The 21,851-nt window shown below is 41.5% G+C and overlaps 1 protein-coding gene across 1 annotated transcript in view; it reads right to left on the bottom strand.

Moving 5' to 3' along the window:
* Positions 1-20,575, bottom strand: part of LOC139286454 (suppressor of tumorigenicity 7 protein homolog) — a 43,487-nt gene extending 22,912 nt beyond the window's left edge. The window contains exons 1-2 of the mRNA XM_070907255.1: positions 20,470-20,575; positions 9,557-9,592 (exon numbers count right to left, since the gene is read on the bottom strand). Of these exons, the coding sequence (XP_070763356.1) occupies positions 9,557-9,578 (22 nt within the window). The 5' untranslated portion in view covers positions 9,579-9,592; positions 20,470-20,575. The remainder of the gene's footprint in view (positions 1-9,556; positions 9,593-20,469) is intronic.
* Positions 20,576-21,851: the final 1,276 nt, after the last annotated feature.

The following is a 21,851-nucleotide window of genomic DNA, read 5'->3' as shown; positions in this document are numbered from 1 at the left end:
TGCAACTTCTCCTACAGTTGATCTCCTCAATTTGTAACAAATGCGATTTTACTGTTTTGTTCTGTTTTTTTAAGTGTCTGCGATGCATTTTAAATTACATGCAGAAGACAAATTGCTTCGTGGAGCCCTGAAATGCTTTGGCATTATCATAATTTCCCTTATATGTCAATAAAGCAACTAGAAGAGAGAGAAGAGGAGAGAGGGTGGGAGATACATTTATTAATTTTCTTTGCTTTACTTGCTGGCAGATGGATAAGGCAGTTCCCTGGCTGGATTTCTTTCAAACAACAACTAAGATGTTGTGCGGGAGGCTGCAATGGCTGACACAATCTGTCAAACAACCTTTAATTTTTAATTATACTCCATAACCACAGAGAATAAAAGTAAATAAAGAAAACAAACATATGGGACATCAACGGAAAACAAATACAACGATTGAATGACATTCCCTGTCCCTACCCCAGGCTTAATCTAGCTCTGCTCAACAAGCCACTATGTAAACACAGATATCTGCTTCAGCTAGTGTATCCCTCACACACACACACACACACACACACACACACACAGATATACAACTAAGACATAAAGAGGCAAGCAACACACACACACACAGCCACACACACAGCCAGCAGGCCTTCACCCACGCACTGAGCAAACTGTCCACTTCATGAATATCAATACAAAATGTACAGGGCCACCTGCTGTACACAATACAAAGGCCATTTGCAAGGGAAAGGATCAGAAACACAGCTACCGTACAGCTCCTGAATACACACAGCATGTCAGCAGCAGAACAAATGAAGCAACACCACATTACTTACCCTCCATTCCACTGAAACATCCACTAGAGCTAAAACAAGGCCTTTTCTCCTTTTAAATGAAAATATCTTTGGCAAAGACACAGTGAAAGTGAGTCCCTCATTCACAAGAAATGCAGATTATGTTTCTCCACTGGCTGTCCACATCCATACAGCAATCTGAGCAGCAGCTAGCTGTCTTTCATAGAGCACATTTACTAGTGGAAGCTCCTGGTCTGGTTTGTTTTCCTTGATTGGCTGCTGTCTGTGAGTGACAGCGGGCCAACACAATCATAAGCCAGCTCTGTCCTGCTCTTCCGCTAGTAACCCAGCAGAATAAGTACAGGGGGGGTCTGTAGATTCCAGTCCAACCAATCAATAACATGGATTTTAATGAAGGGGGGCGGAGGCAGGTGCTCCTTAGCCTCCTCCTGCAGAGGTAACCATGACAACCCCTAAATGACCCTCCAGCAGAGTGAATGAAGGAGCCTCCTCAGTGCAGATTTACAGATAGCCAAGGCTCAATCCTTCAGTCCTGTAATTATTGTGATGGAAATATTTTTGATTTATTCAGAGCCTTCCTAAGAATCTGTTCTTTCTTAAGTAACAGCTTGTTTGACACTCATTTATTCCGAGGATCCAGCCTCAATGTAATTGAATTGCCTTGCTCTAGAGCACATCAGCAGCAGTTGTTAGGGGGGGAGTAAAACATTATAATTTGCTTTCAACAGAAGGAGAATTTCCCACTTGATCCATTGATTAGGTCCGGTGACCTCAAGTGATCTCTTTCTTTCTTCAGCTTGCTGAGATACTAGAGGAGGAGGATGAAGGAGAGCCCAGTGAAATGAAATGGCTGACAAGGTTAGCTGCAGTTCTCCGTTAGCGTGTGATTATGATGATGACAAATGCGGTGATTTCCTCAACGAGATCCCACTGAACTGATTCAATTATCACAATGCTTCCTTAAAGATCCACCAAGAAGAATTATCATGCAGCAGTCTTCACCAACAGCGCTGTAATGTACCCCTTTTCTGGGAGCCATGAGCAACAATACTGTTAACTAGGGCTGAGAGCATAATGCTGACAATGAGGAGGAAGTTGAATTCAAATTTTAATCTCAATGTTACGGAACAATCAGGAATCAAAAGGACTGAGAATGAAAGGTTTTTGGAAGACAGAGCTACCTCAAAGCTAAGAAATGCTAAATAATAGTGAGACTGGTCATTACTGTGTTGTCGAATGTGAGATTATCCCAGCATGTGCCAGTGAAGAGTGTTAAAATCCAGGTGTTTACACTCACAACTATACCAGAAATTAAACAGGCAGTAGTGCAGCTGCTACATCAGCAGCTGAACGGTGGTTCTTGAGAGTGCAAACACCAACATGATGACAGACTGAAAATAACAGTAAAGACTTGTCAAATTATAATTTATTCCTCCTTTTCAAGAAGACCTATAATTTGAATACAATCATGCAGAGAATCAACAGAGAAATTAGACGTTTTCTTTGTTTTGTCAGAGAGGAAGAGGTTTCCAAATCACAAGCTTTCCTTTTGTTGTAACTCCATCATCGTGGCCTGCCCCTTAAGTCCACTGTTAAATACTCCCCAAGCAGACAGGCCTGTATGAGCCAAATAATATTCCGTCCTTACCATGGAGCCCCAGGTGTTTATCATATTCAAGCTCTGCAAGCTACCCAAAAACTCCCTTTTCATCAGTAGCCAAGCACACATAATGATTATGGCTGAGGGAGTATGCCAAGAACAGTGATGTTTTCATTCCTCACCTCACCCATCCACAGCAGAAGGTCCAACTTATCTGGCTGACTAATTGACACCAGTCCACTGCACTCTGTTTGTTTATGTGGTTAGTCGCATCAAGTTCTCTGATGTTTTATCAAGGCTACAATCAGGCCTCTTACTTACTATGTTATCAGGGAATATTATTATCCAGACAAGCAGGGATTTTACAGCTGCCAGGGATGAATCTCAACAAAATGATGATGCACATAATGACATTTAGTCAGTTTGAGCCACAGACCATGAGCGGGTGCGCAGTGTTTGCCATTTGTTGCCCTGATGGGAATCAATCCCACTGGAATTCCAGAATTGGTTGTCAAATGCTTAATATGTTGAGCTGCAAGAAGAAAAGGAAATACTTAAATACTCTTAAAGAAATCGAACAAAATCCATAGCAAGTGGGGTGAGCGTGCTGAGATTGAATGCCTGAGTAACAGAATGACCTCACCTCCCCAGGTTGTAGCCAAGCCTATGATCATTAAAACTCAAGAGTCTCAGCTCTGTTACTGTTGGCACGAGCTGTGGACCGCTGAAGTTATGGATGGCAGCGGCAAATGGCCTGGGAGCCGGTCCTGTTTGCTGAATAGTTTCACAACCAGCTTTAGAACCATATTTGGAGATTTTGAATGCCAGTAAAATGACTATAGATGACGTAAAAATGTTTCTCTGTTTCTCTGTTTTTCTAGCTGAGATCTTGTCCGAGCACTCTGGTTTGATTAATCCTACAGCACTGAACATCTATGAATGATCAAGACCATCAGCAAAATGCATTAACAAAAAATTTCAACTTCTTTGATGAGCACACAGAGCTAACAGCGCTGCACAGTTTGCTGCTCTACTGTTTTTACAGTGGAAAAGGCCACATGGTTAACTCAAGTAATACTAACTCAAGTATAGGTTAATTTAATTGTACACTTATTTTAGTTATCTGTGTAGTGATTTTAAAATGTTCAATATTTTTGGAGAAATCATGCAAGTTTTACACAATAAAAAGACAAATGGAAATAATGTTTGCTGCAGTCATTCCTGAGGTAACTCCAAATCATTCACATTTTTAATCATTTTAGCTATAAACAGAAAATAGTCCATAAGGAATACCGTCTTGTTGGCGGACTCTTTCCAATGCCATACAGCGCCAAGATTTTCTAAGTCTTCAGTTTAGATGTCTCCAATCAGAATGGAAAGCCTAATCCCAGCAGCGGTGGTAACTGAGCAACTGCATGTAAATAACAACAACTTCACAACCAGGTTTAAGTTTCCTCTTTAAAATGTGTTACTGGATGCGTAACAGTGTACAAGCTTAATGGCGGGATGTTTCATCTGTTGAGTTAGGATTTAGGGTCAAAGGTCCATGATCCATGAGAATACATTAGTGTCTCTTTAATAGGATATAAAATAAAGTCCTTACTGAAGATCCTTTATCTAAAATAAGCCTCCTTTTTGGCTTGCTCAACTTCCAGCCACTATATGAGCTCGAGACAAAAATAGCAGAAGTCAGCAGTTACCACAGAAACCTGATCACTCTGCTGTTTTGCCATTCTTACGGGGGTTACCACAGCAACAGAGACAACTGGTGGCCGTCAGAGTGCTGTTTGGCTTTCATCAAGTGGCCATTTTCAGTAAGCACCTTATTCTGCTCGTGGGCACCGACAACACACAACCTGGAGCTCCCTCAGCAAGACAGTTCAAAGCCCATTAGTGGCTTATCACTGCATTGAAAGATGATGTGATCTTGTCAGGCAATAAGCACAATTGTATCCAGCTTAAAAAAACAACACAATGGCCACTGATGAAATGGCACTTATACAACGTTTGAGTGATATGACTAAGGTATGGCCTACAGCAATCCTCCTACAATCAAAACATGCCTCCATTTGCCAATTGCATTTCCCTGAGCTCATCCTTATCAGGCATACTGTTAGCGATCTAACATTAATCTTACACAGGAATAGCCTGGTCTACAGTCAGTGTAGTGTTCAGGTTTCTGCCTGAGTTCATGGACCAACGTATTTTAGACTTTCAAAATCACACATGTAACACTGCATATTATAAATCATTTAGGCTCCAAACTGTTAATATGGTCACACCAGATGATCAGGAAATACTGGTTTCAAATACATAATTATGTAACTGATATAATCCTGCTGATGTCAGGAACTGTAATCACACAGGAAGTCACGCAAAGCAAATGTAGAGCAGTATTTATAACACGCATGTCAATGAAACATGGTTATGGATTAATATGATTTACAAAAAAAGACGAAAAACAGTCATTATTTGTTTAGAACAGGGCTGGAGGAGAGATGTGGTCAACTTGGTAGTAGCTTTTACATTAGAGCTGAAGGTGAACCAGAAAGCTGACATTTAATGTAGGACAGGTGCCCCAAACTGTAAGCCCTGCATTTTTAGACACTGAACTGGAGCTAAAACTGAACAAGACGTTACAAGCAAGATGTTCCAAAATTGATCACGCACTCAAAATCAACAAACTACCACATTAACAAGTGCACTGGAGGAAAACCGTTTGAAGCCTTCTTTCATTCATTCATGTGTAGAGCTTCTCGACATGTGCACTGCTTAGTACAATGCATGCTCCCTGCATAAGAAACATCCAGTGTACTTGATATACTACAAGCTACATGTTGGTTCACAACAGCGCCGTGCACCCAATGGACCCCCTCCACCAACCTAAACATCTAAGAACTTATTAAACTGGTAATAATACGAACAAAAAGAGTGCTATGTCACTGTTGGCCCCTTCAGTTCACATCAATGATAATAAGATCTCTGTTCCTCTAAGACAATTTGACATCAGACGATCAATAGCCCCGGGCCTGCAGTGCTGATTGAATGGGCTGAGGTGCATTTAATTTGACTGAAAGTCACTGGTTTGAATCCGACCTGAAGTTTGTGTAATAAGTTATTCACTTCCCCCTCTCTCACTTTCTGTCAATGTTCACTGTGTACTAATGATAAAGTTTAAATGACTTTAAAAGACAAAATCAATACCCCCTCAGGCAGGAATAAAACCTTGTACCACCCAGGAAACTGTAAGTACTGACCTCCATTTTGATAAAGTGTACTGTAGACTTATTGTACATCTACTGAATCATCCATTTTCCCTCATAAGACACAGGCCAAAGGAATGAAAGCAAGATTGAACGCAGTTGCCATTTTACCCAAACCTGTGTTAGGTTGGTTTGCTGAAAAGAGAGATGGGGGCAGGGAGGTGACAGCTGATGAGGTCAAATGTCTAGAAAGGAGCCCTGCCTCTGTGTGTGTGTGTGTGTCTTTGTGCTTGACAAGGCAATTGCATTTACCCAGAAGTGTGTGAAGAGGATGATGTTTCTGCTCACACTGGTGTCAGTAAGGGCCATAATAAAAGAGTCATTCAATATCTGAAAAACATAAAAGGAGCTATTCTGTCATCCATGGACTTCTGCTGCAATTTAAGTACCACATATTTTTATATTTGTTCTATTGTTTTAAAGTTTAATTTTGTTCAAATGTTGATTGAGGACAATCAGTAAACATGTTGTTAGCTGAAGCTTAGATTAAACTATCCTCGGTATTGTCAAATAGATTTGTATAATGATATAGTAAGAGTAAATTCCGCTGTGCTGAAGAGGATAAACATGTTGAGGTGATTTTCTTAGCTTTTCACTCCCTCTACCATCTGCCATAATGACAAAAGGGGGGGACAGAGTCCTCCCTGTTTGGTGCCAGACAGCAATTCGGCACATTTCCCACCAAACCTGAACACTGACCCACAATGTCACATGCAGCACAGAGGTTGATAGAGGCTGCCATGTTTTTCTCCAGTGGCAGTTTGACAATAGGCCTTTCACAGTAACTACGCTAATGTCTCAAAATGAATGTGGTTATGGCTTATTTTAAGACATTATGATTTAGCAAATACATAAAAGCGTTTACATTATAGCTGTTTAGATGGTTATTTTATCTATAGCGACGCAGAGTGAAGCTGAGCAGTGCAGCTGGGCAGTGCTCGGGAACTCCAGCCGTCGATGTGAGTGCTTGACAGGTTTTTGCTAATCTCCATATGAAAATACACAAGACCAGAGTTGGCTTGTTAAATTCACAAATCTGATACCCCTGAGGTACAGGTTCACTGACTTCCTCAATGAAACAGTCTGCTGTCTCTGTCAAAGCCGGGCGACAAGATGACTGGCTTGATCAATGTGATTGTGATGACAACAAGATATCATAATTTAGACCATTGCAATGGAAAAGCTCATCATAAATGGATAAAAGTCTCATCTATTAGGAAAAAAACACCAAAGATCGCAGCAGATCAGCAGCTCATACAGTACAAGATGTTTCATTTATATATAATAATCTTTCACATGGGCTCCATTTTCCAAGACAACTTCACTGTCTCATACAAAAAACATTCTAAATGTGTCCAGGTTCATTTCCTGTTGCAGTGTTTGCTGATGCAGTGTTTGCTGCTTGGAAATAAACTTGGACCCAAGCTGTTTCCTAGCAAAGCAATTCCAATGAAATAGCCTATAAAAGGGGCTCCACTTACCTCTGAGTGTTTCAACAAATGCTTGTAAGTTTATTACCTAAACGTAAAGAGTCGAATGGGCATTCTGTCCTAGTCTATTGCCAGAGAAATCTCAAAAAGCTATGAATGAATTTGCACAAAGCAGTGTGGAAGGAAGTAACTGCTTATTTTCCATGAAAATCCAACATGAAACTTACATTGACTAGATAGGTTGGTGGTGACGTTAGTGGCAGCACACACTAGGAGTAATCTAGTTGAAACAAGTGACTAAGATTGACTATGTTTCACATAATACTGTAGTGAACCTATGATGTGTACTGTATACACTCTACTATAATTCGTTTGGTTAGGGTTAGGGGAGTATTTGTTGTGGTCACACTGAAAGCAAAACAATCAGCAAGTGAGTTTACTGTTGAGCTGAATAATCATGGAAACGCTGACATGTTGACAGTCAGCAAGCTAAGTTGTAAAAAGTTGGTCATAGCTTGTGATCATCAATCAATCAAATGTCTCTAAATTTCATAAATGCAGTTTGATAAAAAGGCAACAGGAACACTGCACTCGTGAATTATTTTAAACCAGATGCTGTGAACAGTTACTAGTTCATCTTCTCTGTATGTTGATGCACTGTGCCCTCGGTGCAGCACCATTACCATTAAGTTTTATATTAAAATACTGCACAGTTATGATTTTCAGCAGCAGGGGGGTCGATATGTAGGTGAAACAAATAGAATGGGCTCAACTCTATATAAGTTTTAGATCTCTTTGAATGCTTTAGGAACAAAATCCCATGAATTAATACGTGTGCAGGTTTCTACATTTCTTCTTATACTTGTTGAATCTTTTTATTATTCTATCCATTCTTCTTTATCCGATATCCTATTCTATTCACAAGCAAGTCCTTCCATCCATCCATCCATTATCTATAACCACTTATCCTTAGAGGGTCGTGGGGGGCCGGAGCCGATCCCAGCTGACACTGGGTGGCAGCTACAAAAGATATTCATCTAAGATTCATCTAAGCAAACTTAAAAATATAAGCATGAGCAGAAATTTTAAAGAGCTCACACTTACTGTCTAATTTGATATCATATCAAATTCTTTATTTGATTACTAAAGAAAGACAACTTGTAACATAAAATGATCCCTACAATTATAACATTTCATCAAACGAAAGGATCTTTCCAAAGAAATGTCGTTAAAAATGTATGCTTGATAAATGGGGCCCAAATCCTTTCAAAAGCTAAAAACAGACCCATCAAGCTCAAAACAGGACCAGCTGTCAAACAGACTAAGTGAAAGCATTAAGTTTGACCCTCAAATGACCTCAAGAATTTAGAATCTCAGACCACAAGGATAAGACAACGTCAGCCAGGCTTTGGTGAAATGTAAGATGTGATATATACCAGGCTTTACTTCCAGAAAACTACACTCCACTCAGCTGTACGTTTCATAAACAAAGATTACTGCTCAGAGGAGAAGTGCTGCATGACAGCTTTCCATCACTGTAACAGCAAGGATGCTAACACACCACAGTCTGTGCTGCCGCCAGCGTGCATGCTGAAACTGATCTGACGTCAAGAAAGAGAAGTTACTTTTGGCTCTGACTGTATGGCCATGACAGAATCAATTAGAGCAGCTCAGACTTCTTTGAAGCATTGAGCAGGTAGTAGAGTAGGGCATCATGGTATTGATCAAAGTGAAAGGTTTTCTTGAGAGGGTGGGGTAGAGGGGGAGAAAGGGATTTGCCTGGAGACGTCGGCCCACATACAGATCAACACTACAACTCTTCTGTGGGAGGTTAGGAGCTGCACCGTGCCCAAAGACACACACGTGCGCACATACGTACACAACAGCAGTATGCTATGTTAGCTTCGGTAGCATCTATGGCTGGAAAAGCAACGCTCACACCTTACAGCAATCTGCTGGAGAAAGAAGACAGGGGAGGCTGATGCTTCTGGAAACGATGCAACTCCGGCGAAAGCATCCACCTTCTGACGTGCTCACTCACACACACGCAAACATGCACAAAGACAGACTTAAACAGCATTCAAAAGGCACGCCATTACACTCAAGAGGACTGAAATACATACAGACAGGAGATGATTGCATATACAAACACACACACGCACACACAGACACACAGTAAGGCTAAGAGTGAGAGAATGCAAGGCTGGCAGTAAGCTCAGCGTGACCAGCTAGCTTGTAGTGTCGACCCTCCGTGCTAAAATGGTAGATCCCAGATTTCTCCCCATGCAATCTGCCACCAGCAACCATGGAGGCAAAACAGGAAGAAGAGAGGACAGGAGAGGAGGGATGCAGGAACAGAGGAAACCTAGTCATTTCCTTTTCCTCCTCTCCCTCTGATAAAACGCACACAAACAAAAACATAGACAAACACAGAGGAGGCGGTAGGATGTTGGTGGTACTTACATGAGGACTCTGTGCCGAACATGGCTGGGCCGGGAGCTGTGATGGAGAGGAGGAGGAGGAGGAGGAAAGAGAGGAGAGAGAAAGGGGAGGGTGAGAGAGAGAGAGGGGAGGTTGATGAGCAGGCAGCTACACAGCGGGGGTCATCAAAGCAACACAATGCAGCCAGCCGGCCGTCGCTGCCTCCCAGACGGCCAGATGCCCCAACTCCGCTATCCGTTGCCGCTTTACAAGCCCTCCTCCACACACACACACGCTCAGTTAGTCCGGCCGCAAAAAAACAAGAGGCCTTGTGGAGGATTAAATCAATCAATCAATAAATAAATAAATATAAAATAAAAACAAGCAGAAATCCCTCACAGCCAAGGCAAACTGTGGTCAAATCCAGACACAGAGATGTGGTTGTGGCTAGCTATCGCATCTTCTCCTCTATATCCTGCTTCTCATCCTCTCCTCTCCGTCACTCTCTCACTTCTCATTCCACTGTAAGATTTACTAATGGAGAGAGAGAGGCTTTCCCGTGGAGAGGAGAGAGAAGGGGGGAGTGAAAAACTAAAAATCTGGCGAAGAGCCGCTGCCGCTGCTGCAGCCGCTGTAAGACAATAGCTATGCAAACAGAGCGTGACGTCAGAACAGAGGAGGAGAGAGAGAGAGCTGTAAAAAGACTGACTGACTACTGCTGCCAGATGGAGAGAGAGAGAGAGAGAGAGGGAGGGAGGGAGGCAAGGAGGGAGAAGGGTAAAGAAACAAGGAGAACCAGGAGAAAAAGGGAGGGGAAGATGGAGAAAGGGGAGTGCAAGAGAGTAGAGAAGGAGAGATGGAAAGGCAGAAGCAAAAAGGAGATGAGTAACGGAAGAAGGAGGGGAAGAAAAGGGAGAAGATGTGAGAAAGGAGGAGAGGAGGTGAAAGCAAATGTGATAAAAAAAGAGAAAGAGGGAGGGCAAGATGGAGAAGGGGGGGACAGATAAGAAGAGATACAGAGAGGGGGAGGAGGATGAAGGCAGCTGGGGCTGTGGGGGCACTGAAGAAAAAGAGAGGGAAGCAGGCCAATCAAAACGGTTTGTCTACTTTGGAGCTAAAAAAAAAAGCCAATCGAGACGCATCGGGACACACACACTGGAAGGAGGGGGGGGGCAGGGAGCTGCAGTCTGTCACTTCGACAAATTGAAATGAGTACGAAGCAGAGCACTGGAGACTGCTGTGTGGTTAACTGCTGTTAACACAACACACACACACAACACACACAACACACAACACACACACACACACACACACACCTGGCCATCGGGGAGCAAAGCAACACATTTTCTGTTGTAATCACAACATAATCAATCAAACCTGCAAAACCCTGTAAAAATACTTTATCAAAATATGGAATCACATCAAATCAAATATATCTCATCCTTGTTCAGCAATACATTTTTCCTTTTCACTTAACAGTTAACCTACATGCATTTATTAGATTAGACAACCATTGCAAATATCACAGAAAAATCCTTGGAAATGCAAGGCGTCATTAAAATGTATTTAAAATTACTAAATGAATATACAAAAACTGTGTCCCAGACTGCAACCTTCAAATTTTTCCTCATGCATACGCAAAATGCATCAAATATACTGTGGTGTATTTGAATGTGTCTGTATATGACCATTTCCCCAACCATTCATTCTCCTTCTGTATCTGCAGGTTCCAGAGAGCAAAATTCAGGACTTCTTTCTATTATTTATATGACCCCTCTTCCAAATGCAAATCAAACTAACCAAGCAAAATAATGAAGACAGCTATTTCTGACCAAGTGCAGCTAATTAAGTTTGAAGGGGTTTAAAGAAGACACCAAGAAATGTAATGTGTATGGACATAAGAAGTGAATTTTTGATTTAAAATATTATTAAACATTTTACGCAATTTTGCAAGTAAGTTGCACTGCAATAAACTCAAGAGTGAACAAGCACACATGCATCATGTGAAGGGAACATAACGTATCAACACTGATGGTGCAGTCATTCACCACTTGTGATGAAACTGCTGTATAGGGCTGCAGCTAACGATTAATCAATTAATCTGCCAATTATTTTCTTGATTAATTAAATGTTTTAAAAAGAGTGAAAAAATTATTTCTCACAGTAGGTAATGTCTTCAATTAGCTTCTTTTGTCTGATTAACAGTGTAAAACCTTGAGATATGTCATGTATAAAAAAGAAAAAACAAATCCCCACATTTGCGAAGCTGAAACCAGAGAATATTTGGCATTTTTACTTTAAAAAAAATGCCCGAACTAACAACTAATCTATCATCGAAACAGCGATTCATTTTCTGTCGATCGACTAATCATTGCAGCTCTACTACTATACACAAATCATGGTATGTGGCATGGCCATTGTATCAAGGACACCTGAATCCTTTTCAGAGCTTTCAGTCTAAATGATTCAAGTTTCTCTGCCTCTTTCAGGATGCATGGACACCCACAGGCTGCAAGTGATAAGTCTCATTATTGATGCATATTGTAAAACTTTAATGAAGACTAGAGTATGGAGCCTTCAAATGTAGTAAAGTGCACACATAACCCAGTAACTGTGCAGCAGTGGTGCACACTGGGCCTGCTTTGAGCGTATGAATGAGTACAGTGGTGAGTCTTTACAGCAGCCTGCTAACCTTAATGGATGGGAGGTCAGCCGGACATCCTTGTGGCCCCTGCTTTGAATGGGGTGAAGCTAGCTAGCATGTGGATTAGCTCGGCTGCTGAACAGAGGAGCGTGTACCAACGGAGGCCTCTGTTCTTTTGTGTCTCATACCCAGTCGCCCTCCTCCTCCTCTTCTTCTCCCGACGTCTTTGTCCTTCAAGCTCAAACGAGACCCCTTCTCTACTCCTGCTACACTGCAAAAAATGCTCGCCTTACAAAATATTTCAAATATGTAAATCAGGGATGTCCTCTTCAAGTGCTTTAATATTAGTTATCTGCCGATACTTATATTAACTTAGATGTCGATTAAATATGTATCCGACATTTTAAAATAACCGCTGTGGCCTACTTAATCTGATACACCATATTTTTCACAAGTTAATTGATCCAAATACTGATTTATAAACTTAAATTATTGATATGATATGAATGCTGGATTAACTGTGAGAAAGCGACTCCTGAAATAAAAAAAATATTGACCAGATATTTACTCACATTTACTTCATTGTCTTGATACAAATTAAGTGATGTTACTTTTTCTGTGTTTGGTTCAAGATGTTTACACTGTTCCTAAAAAAAGTGCTCTACAACATGAATCTGAATTGGAAGCAAGTGCAACTAAACTTTTAAGATTTTAAGACTGAAGACGACTTGTTAAGAGGAATATCTCCTTTGCAGTCTAATCTTTGCAGTGCGCTACAACTCCAACTCCTTCCATCCTTACTAAAGACGTCTCCTGGGGTCATGTTAATTACACAAGGGGGCTCTCTCTCAAACACTCCGTTGAGAGGTGAGGAGGAAGTGAGCTGGGATCTGCGAGATACACTCATCTGTTATCTCATTCAATGTCATCTGCTCTCACGTCAACTCTTCACAATTTCTGCCCCTGATCGGCATTGGTGTGATCTGAATTTGGCTCAAGGGAAGTGCTATGGTGCTGCTGTGATAATCACAGGTGCTGGGCAAGCTAGGAGTCATTTCTCCCAATTAGGAATGTGCCAATCAGCTTTATTTAAACCCTGGTCCTGATTCAATCCTTTACTCTTGGGTATATGTGTAGAGCCCGGCTGTCATTAAAGAGAGCAGCGCAGCGACAGCAACAGCAACAGACTGAGGTGGACAAAACACAGTAGAGTACAAAGAAGAAAGGATCAGATTTTGCTCGGCTTTAATTTAGCCGATACTGATTGACTAAAATATGTCCGGATCGGCCCCAATACTGATCCTTAGTATCAGCTCAGGAGATCCCTACTCCCAATGGTTTTCAAAATCCAGCTGAACACCCACCTGGTTTTCTTACTCCTAGAAACTGGATAAATACAAAAAAATGTGTTACTCTATGTTTGTACTGCTGCTACACTACCTGTCAATGCAGCTTCTGTCAAAACATCACATGCTTCACTGAGGAAACACATGCCGTAACAACCTGTGCTCAGGACTGCTCAAATTACTCAATCTAATTCTTAAATGTGAAACCTGAACGAGCGCGCACACAGCACATTTCGATAGAAGTCTTTTTCTGATCTAAACTAATTTAGTAACTGAATAAACTAAGTGGACATCTGGCAGTACGGAGTGTCAGAGGTTTGAACATGCAGACCACCATACATCACGTATCCTGCATCAATGTCACCCATAATTCCTTGTATGGTTATCGTATTTGTTCCATAAAACAATTGTGAGATCTTTCATGAAATACTACGGAACGAAGGGAAAGCATCTGGCCAAAGACTGAAGAGTGTGAGAGAGTGAAGAGACCCTCACTGTCGACTTCAGCCTCTTTCTCTTCAGTCAAAGTGTGTTTGAGTCACACATGACCTATGGTTACACACCCTGGCATCGGGCCCTGCTCTCACTGATAATTAGGATGTAAACCTATTGCCATAACAGCGGTGAAGCCCAGGTGACTGTTGGTGCTAATTGAGTCAGACACTGAGTAATGGAACAATGCTGTTGTTCAATGAATGCTTTACTTAAAACAGTGCTCCTCACCGCCTCTCTTCAGTGGAACTGCATTCATGAGCCATTTATTCCTGAACAATGCACACCTCACCCCGCCCCCGCTTCCATCACAAAGTACCACCCCGAAAAAGCATCTCCTCCTGGTTGCTAGGCAACTGAAAATAAGCGTGAGAGGAGTGTGGCCATCCTACGGCGAGAGGAAAAATAAGAAGGACAAAAGAGGAGGCGGTAGGAGGAGAATGACGGTCTATTAGAGAGGGCCAAGCTAAGATGCTCCACAAGACTTGATGTTGGCACAAGTGTGTTGATAATGAGTTGAGAAGAGGTGCGAGCCATAAAAGCAGAACATCACAAAGAACTGTTCAATATTCAAATCTGCTATCTGGCCAGTGTGCCATCAGCTACATGTCATCCTATCCGTGACTCATGTTACAAAGACTGAGCACCATCAATCACAGATATTCTTCAGAAAAGATAAGTGGGTACATATGCCATCAGGAAGAATCTGGGAAGAAAGAAAAGCCCTCAGACCATTGTGTCTTGCACCTCCTAAAATTCACCAGCCTCTTTCAACATTTCCCCAGTTTAACATATTTTAGTTAAAGGCCAGGATCTCAAAATCATGGCGGGTTTCCCACCGCTGTTTCTGTTAGAGTTGACAAACCCCCCCAGCCAGAGGCATATTTTCTAATGGTCAGATTTAGCATTTAACTGGTGGTCATTTCCTGGTCTGATGAGAATGAATTTACAGCACTCAAAGCCAGCTGGTGTGAAAAACGGATTGTGCCCTCCACGTCCACCATGCAGACAACAGCAGGGATTGGCAGTCTTTTGACAACCGGACAATCATCCCCCTCCTTTCCCTTTCAGAGGAACCAGACTCTACCACAAAAGGAAGGTCGGTGAGGCTTTGATTACCTCCACTGGGTCACAATTCAAACGCAGCGGCACCATACAGCTAACTGGGTCAGGAACGCTGTGACTGTCACTGCTGACACCAACTGGTCAAAATGGGGAACTGTGGTTCATCAGCCACCCAGACCTGCTACGACTAGTCCACTGATGTATGGACAACCAATGAAATCAAATGAATTACAGTCTACTGGTCAGATACAGAGACATTTTATTATGAATGCTAAAACAATAAACCAAACTGAATCAAACCTATTACAGCTGAAACTGAAGACTAAATGTCCTTTAACAGCAACAGAATTGCATTATGTATGTTGGGCCCGACCACAACATTCCCTGTACCATCAATAAGTTGCTTAAAAGAAAGAAATCCACTGGAGTGAATGCACAAAGAAGAAGAGACTTGATAAGAGACAGGGGCAGTGGGCTGTCACTTCTTCTTCAGCAGTTCCTTTGAATGGCAGAACTAATCTGAATAGGTCCAGACAAGCTAAGCTCAGTCAGGGCGGATGATGCAGGAAGGATGAATTCATTTCTTTTAAATCTCTATCCAGGACACATTTGCTAAGCACATATTCTCTTTTTCCTTTCGTGTCCTGCTTCATACAGTTAAGTTGGTAGTATACTAAAATCTAAACTGAATGTGTTGATAAAACAGAGTAATCTCTTCAGTCTGTCAACTTGTTTAGTTTAGGGGACTAACATACCATCTCGTTCTCACAGAGGTATAGTTAGGTGTGCACCACATGACAAATTAAATAAATTCCATTTCACTATTAAGGAAAAACATCTATCATATTTACCTGTTTGTCTTCTATCTAAAAGAGCAATTGTTTTCATACTGTTATGTGTTATATGGGAAGCATTTGATTGACTGATTTGTCTGTGTTCAGTAACTGCTGTTGTGTAGTATTTTGATATTTTAACAGCTGAATTTCCCTTTTTCCCCTTCCCTTTTCCCTCCGTATGTGTCCGTCTGTCCCACTATGAACAACGTAGTGTACTAAGAAGAGAGACCACTCTTGAACCAAAAGACTGTACTGGACTGCAGCTCAGGTTTAACTGCACAGAGCCTGAGGAAATGCTCTGGACTAGAAGTGTGGTAGAATTTCCGTACAAATGGACATGAACTACAATGTCCCAAATTTAGACTACGGCTGTAAGTTAGGAAGAGGATTGACACAGTACTAGCAGCAGAAGTGCAAACCACCAGCTACAGCACAGAAAATACAACTTCAAGTCAAAGATGTAATCTAGTGCTATTATAAAACTTAATTTGACCTAATTATGCTGAAATGTAACCACACATACCTGATGCGTGCTTCAGGCAGACTGTGTCTGGTATTATGCAGACTCTTGTTAATTTTATCATTCAGTTTGCATAGATTCAAATATGTGGAAGCAGGCAAATCCAGAGAATCTTAAGTGTATTTAAATACAGGCCATTGGATATGTCATTCATCAAACTGTCTCTGTATGCAAAGTAGGAAGCCACGATGAGGAACCGAGGGTGGGGAAATAACAACCACCTGGTTGTGGCTGTTTGCCTGGTCTGATTAACCAATCTCTTTGGCTCGTAACAAACCATTGTACAGAGTTAATTTTCCATTTTGCTACAGCAGCCAGCATCTGAAGGTGAAAGACTTTGGCACAAGCACAAGTGCTTCTGTGAATGTAAAGAGTAAGATGTACGCTGCTGGCCAATTTGGTAGCAAGTCATCATCTACTGGAAGTCTTATCTGTTTTTAAGTGTTAAGCTGCTTAATACTGAAATTGTTTTATCAAGCACTATGTCCTGGAGACAGAGAGGCTAGTTTCTTGCATTGCTGATAAGACCAAAATCGAGTGCACACAAACATTGTGAAACACTTGCTGACTGCATTGTGGCCATGGTTGATGAATTGGTGTATTTAACATGGCATTCAATTTTAAGCCAACAAAACCTAATCAGCTGGTCTTGTTTCCATTCACCTAAAAACACATTCAACACTGATGGTACAAAATATTAGAAACCTTCCTCTTACTCAGCTTCAGCCCACATTTCAACTTTGGCAAGGCTTGAAAAAACCCTTTCAAGTTTCTAAGTCTCTAAGCTTCTCCTTATCTACCTCTCATCCTTCACGACTGCTATTGATTTAGTGATGGGAATCCATATTGCATAGAGGCTTTTACCTGGATTCACCTCATCACCGTACATCGCTAGCAGAGTGTGTTTGACATTTTGTACAGTCAGGGTGCCTACGTAGCAGCCGTGACCTTTCCCTCATTTGGCCTCAGCCCTCACTGACATGGCGGGCCAGACATTGAGAGAGCCAGCTGTGAGGGCTTTGGAGTGTTTGCCTTGAATTACCACTTTGGGTGCTTCAAGGTGCAAAGGTTTTAAGGGTGATCCAGGCTTTCCGATGATCTCAATGGGTACAGCTGATTGAATGCAGACAGAAAGTGGACGAAAAACAGACTTTGCTTGTGGACCTTTTCCCCCGGCAGGGCAAGGCAGTCTGCCCTGTCAAAGGTAGGGCAAACATTTCTGGCAAGGATCACGTTACTAAAACGGTGCACAGGTTCTAAATAAAGGTTCCTGACCGGTCTGATCTGGCTTCATGGTGAATGTGTGCGTGTGTCGCATCATTCAGCTAACTCAGAGGGTTTCTTTATGTTCCTCAACTGTTTAAATCCCAGACTTTGGGAAAATACAAGCACCTGACTGGACTGTTCAGTCTGATGTTTGTCTTACTGCAGTATGACGTCGAAATATAATGCCTATGCTTTTCCCAGCTTATTTGTGTATTTTCATACACCATCCCAGGCTGACAAAGTTGGAATCTTTTTGCAGTAAACAGTCTGTAGGAAAAAATCCAGTCTTCAAAGAGATTTTATGTCTGATGCATGGCTTCATTCTCTGGGGAATATTAAGCCTGGGAAAAATGCCCTACAGAATCTGTCTGAACCCAGATACAAGTTATCATCAGTGGTCTTCAAGGCAGAGCCTGCCAGCATTTTCCACAAAACGTAAAAAACATCATATGCCATTTCTTCAATTTCAGCACTGCTCCAATGACGGCTACTAGCACGTGATATGGTACCACAAAATGGTTCGTAAATCTCTCATAAAATGCTCTGACCTTTTGAGTCTTATGGCTGCACATCAAATTATAATGCTTATTCCATAGTCATTTTTGGCAGCTGTGCCACAAACAGCTTATTGCTGAGCTTCGACACAACAGTGAATGAGGTCTACATTCTTTAAGCTCAGCTCAGTTCAACCTCCACCTTGCAAATTTAATGTGATCTTGAAGTGATGGAAAAGAGATGCAAATGCTGGTGTGAGAATTTGCTAGATGGATGATCACTTACGCAACACAAGCTCTGCACTGTAGGCATACAGGATGCAGATGTATTGTTAAAGAAACCATGGGTTTGATGATAGCAGATGATATGCAGTTTCTAACTTTGAGAACGCACACACAGAGAAGCGCAGGCCTGTGTGAGCTTCAGTGCAAGTCCATCAAAATGAAAACATGTCTCACAGCTCTTCTAGTAATATGTACTAACGTTTTTGGCTATCTCACCTTTATCAGATTGGTTTCTGAAGTTGTTTCCAGTTTTCTTTCATGCAGTCCGTCAATTATTCATGGGACTTATAGACCACCAAAGATACTCTAGCCTCATTTCCACTGCATGGTACAGCTCGGCTCAACTCACTTTACTTTATTTCGTTTTCCACTGCAGACAGCATCCCCTTCAATGTAGGAGGCAAGTTGAGAAAAAGTGGCTGATGTAATAAACTGCTGATAGTTTTGAGGGGGAATCCCAAAAACATTTGTGGTAAATGGGAAAAGGGGAACTGGTGTTAATGAGGAAGAGGAAGTGAAAGTATGTTATCAATGGAACACATTACTTTCAGTTTAAGGTCTGTAACATAAGGTCAGTCACTGTGGAGCTGTGGCTTTTCAGTTCCATTCAACATCCCACTATGAAGTTACCTGCAATAGAGAGTGGCTGCCTGCCTGTCATTAGTCATCAGTCAAATCTGATAAAGGAGGCCATGCTGAAACATCTGCTAAAACACCTTATACATATTTTTGACAAGACTGCCTGTTTTCAGTCCTATATTGTGAACAAAATCTGCCAATTTGTTCATTTAAAATGTACTTACTACTACAATGAATGAACTTTCCAATTCACCAAAAGATTGCACAGTAAAGGGGTAAGGAGAATAACCGTGATCACAATATCAACAAATTTTAGCCATAATCAAACAGAAGAGTTTTGTCTATTGCCAGGAAATGGCTGATTATAATAATGATGTATGCTGTTACAGGGGAGGCAATATGATCATTACTCGAGCGATAAAGTTCATCAGAGCAATTTCTAATCACTTTTGATGGAGCAGAAATGATCAAAATCATCTTCTATGCTTTTCCAGACGTATGTAGGAGGTCTGGGGTTTGTCGCACCAGCAGCACACACACACACACACACACACACACACTGTACATTAACACCTTTCTGTGCAAGAAGTGACAAGGTGAGAGTCAGCAGCACGAATGCCACATTAAACCTGACACATGAACCTCCAACGCCTATGCTTTTGGTTATGACTGTTCAGTTCCAACACACACACACACACACACACTACTATTAAGTCTCCTCAACCAGCCTATGTGTGCCTAAAGGCTCTCCTGCCCTCTCCAGTTCGAGCCAGCTGGCTTTCTCAAAGAGCACATTCTTCCATCTGCTGCTCAACACACAGTCACAGGAGACTCATCACTGGCTGCTATGAGCGCAAGGAGACACATAATGCCAACTAGACCACTGAGCCGACACTGAACGCCCAGCAGAGGTAAACACTTGAGGTCCACAAGGCTAACAAGCAGAGGTAAACCTGGGAGATCTAAGACTGGGCTTACTTTTTCTTATAAAGTCACAAACGTTGACTTTCCTTAAATGTATCCCTATCAGAGTCCCTCCGTTGGAAGACAAAAAAAACTTGGTGAACAGACAGCATGGAGTAATAACACAGACACACGATTGACACTGTAAACTGTAGCACCAGATAAGAGACTCGCAGTGACTCGTGACAGAGACCATTAAAAGCAACACAACGCGCTGCTCTCTTGACTTGGCTGATGGTGCTTGGCAAGGAAAACTAATTACATGGCAGCCACGAACATCCTATTGATGCACTATTATGTCTTTCACATTAGCCACGCGCGTTTCCAAGCATGAGTTAGTGTTAGCCACTCATCCTGCTAGCTAACTGCTAACAAGAGCTGGCTAACGTTTGCAAAGCATAACAAAAACTTTTTTTTAAAGTGCTGGCACTGTGAATGGCAAGGGTCGTGTGTGTACGAGCTTACCTCAATTTGTGTATGTGTGAAAGCCAGTTAAATCCTTATTCGTAGATAGCATTTCTTCCTCCAGCAGTTCAACATGTGTCTAGTATTCAGCGGCAGCGGACTGTGTGTAGACGTGTCTGCAAACTGGGCTGGCTAACGTTAGCTAACAGTTACCAGTTAGCCACCGGCTCGCTAACCTGGACAGTTAGCTCCCGCCGCCTCGAGATGTCGCTGTCACTGATTTACCTGCATCTTAAGCCAACGGCTACTCAAAATGGATCATATAATATAATGTCATACTTTTTGGCCATGTAATACATGAGAAAATACATAAATACACGCTTAACGCATAAATAAGTTACACGGCTGTCAAGATAACGCCCCACGATGAGACGAGCATTAGCGAGTGGTCAACTGTCAAATGTAAAGCTGTCCAAACATCATCCTACTGCGCAGGCGCTGTTGTTCTGCTAACTGTCAAACTGCTACACCTCTGCTTATGTTGCTAAAACTTAAACAAATCATAAAATAAAAGAGGCGAGCCTCCGAGGGAAATACTGGCGGAAGATTATATATTTACCTCAATGATAAAAAATAAAAAAAAGGTTTGTTATTGCAGATAAAGAGGACTTTATCAAAAGGCAAATGAAAGGCAGCAACATCCTTCTTAACAGCCACAACAAGTGTGGCTCATCACTCTAAAATGACCAGTATTTCGCTTTGGTGGATCTGATTCTACCTCTGCTGTCAGGATCATATTTATCTTCATCGATAAAAAAATAAATAAATAAAATGTAAGGCTATCAGCCCTATTGACAGAGCACAAGCAGTTTATGAGGCACTGGGTAAAGCAGTACTTTTACTACACAAATCTGATCCATAGTAAGGCGTGTCAAAGGGCAAATTTTACATTGTATTTCATCACAAAACTAATGCCATCACTTATTTTAAAAACAATGGCATCATGATGCCCTTAAATTCCTTAAACGTTAATAAATCCCTAAGCCTGAAGTTCATGATCATAACTTCAAAAACAGGGATCAGTACTGATCAACTTACATGTAGTGTTCTCATCATCCACTGACTCCATAAAATCAATATAAACATACAACCACACAGAGAAAGTCTCGTTTTCTACAATTCCTCATGTAGGTATTTTAGGATGTTTTACTTGCTAATTATTGGCAGTCCTGATACTTAGATTTATATAACATGCATTGACATTTTCTTTACTGGTCAATTACAAACCACAAATTTGAGCAGTTGGCAAATTGTGTGCAGTGTTGTTGCCTTCCACTGATATTAGCTCAATGACTGTACATCATCTAGTGTGCAAAGGTTTAGGACCTTTAAGAACCCAAACTTTAAAGTTTTTCATATTACACCTTAAGTTTGATTGTTAG

This window comes from Enoplosus armatus, chromosome 6 (genome assembly GCF_043641665.1).
Source record: "Enoplosus armatus isolate fEnoArm2 chromosome 6, fEnoArm2.hap1, whole genome shotgun sequence".
NCBI classification, from domain to species: Eukaryota; Metazoa; Chordata; class Actinopteri; order Centrarchiformes; family Enoplosidae; genus Enoplosus; species Enoplosus armatus.
Note: the sequence above shows the minus strand (reverse complement) of the source record. Positions and strands in the feature narration are given on the sequence as shown.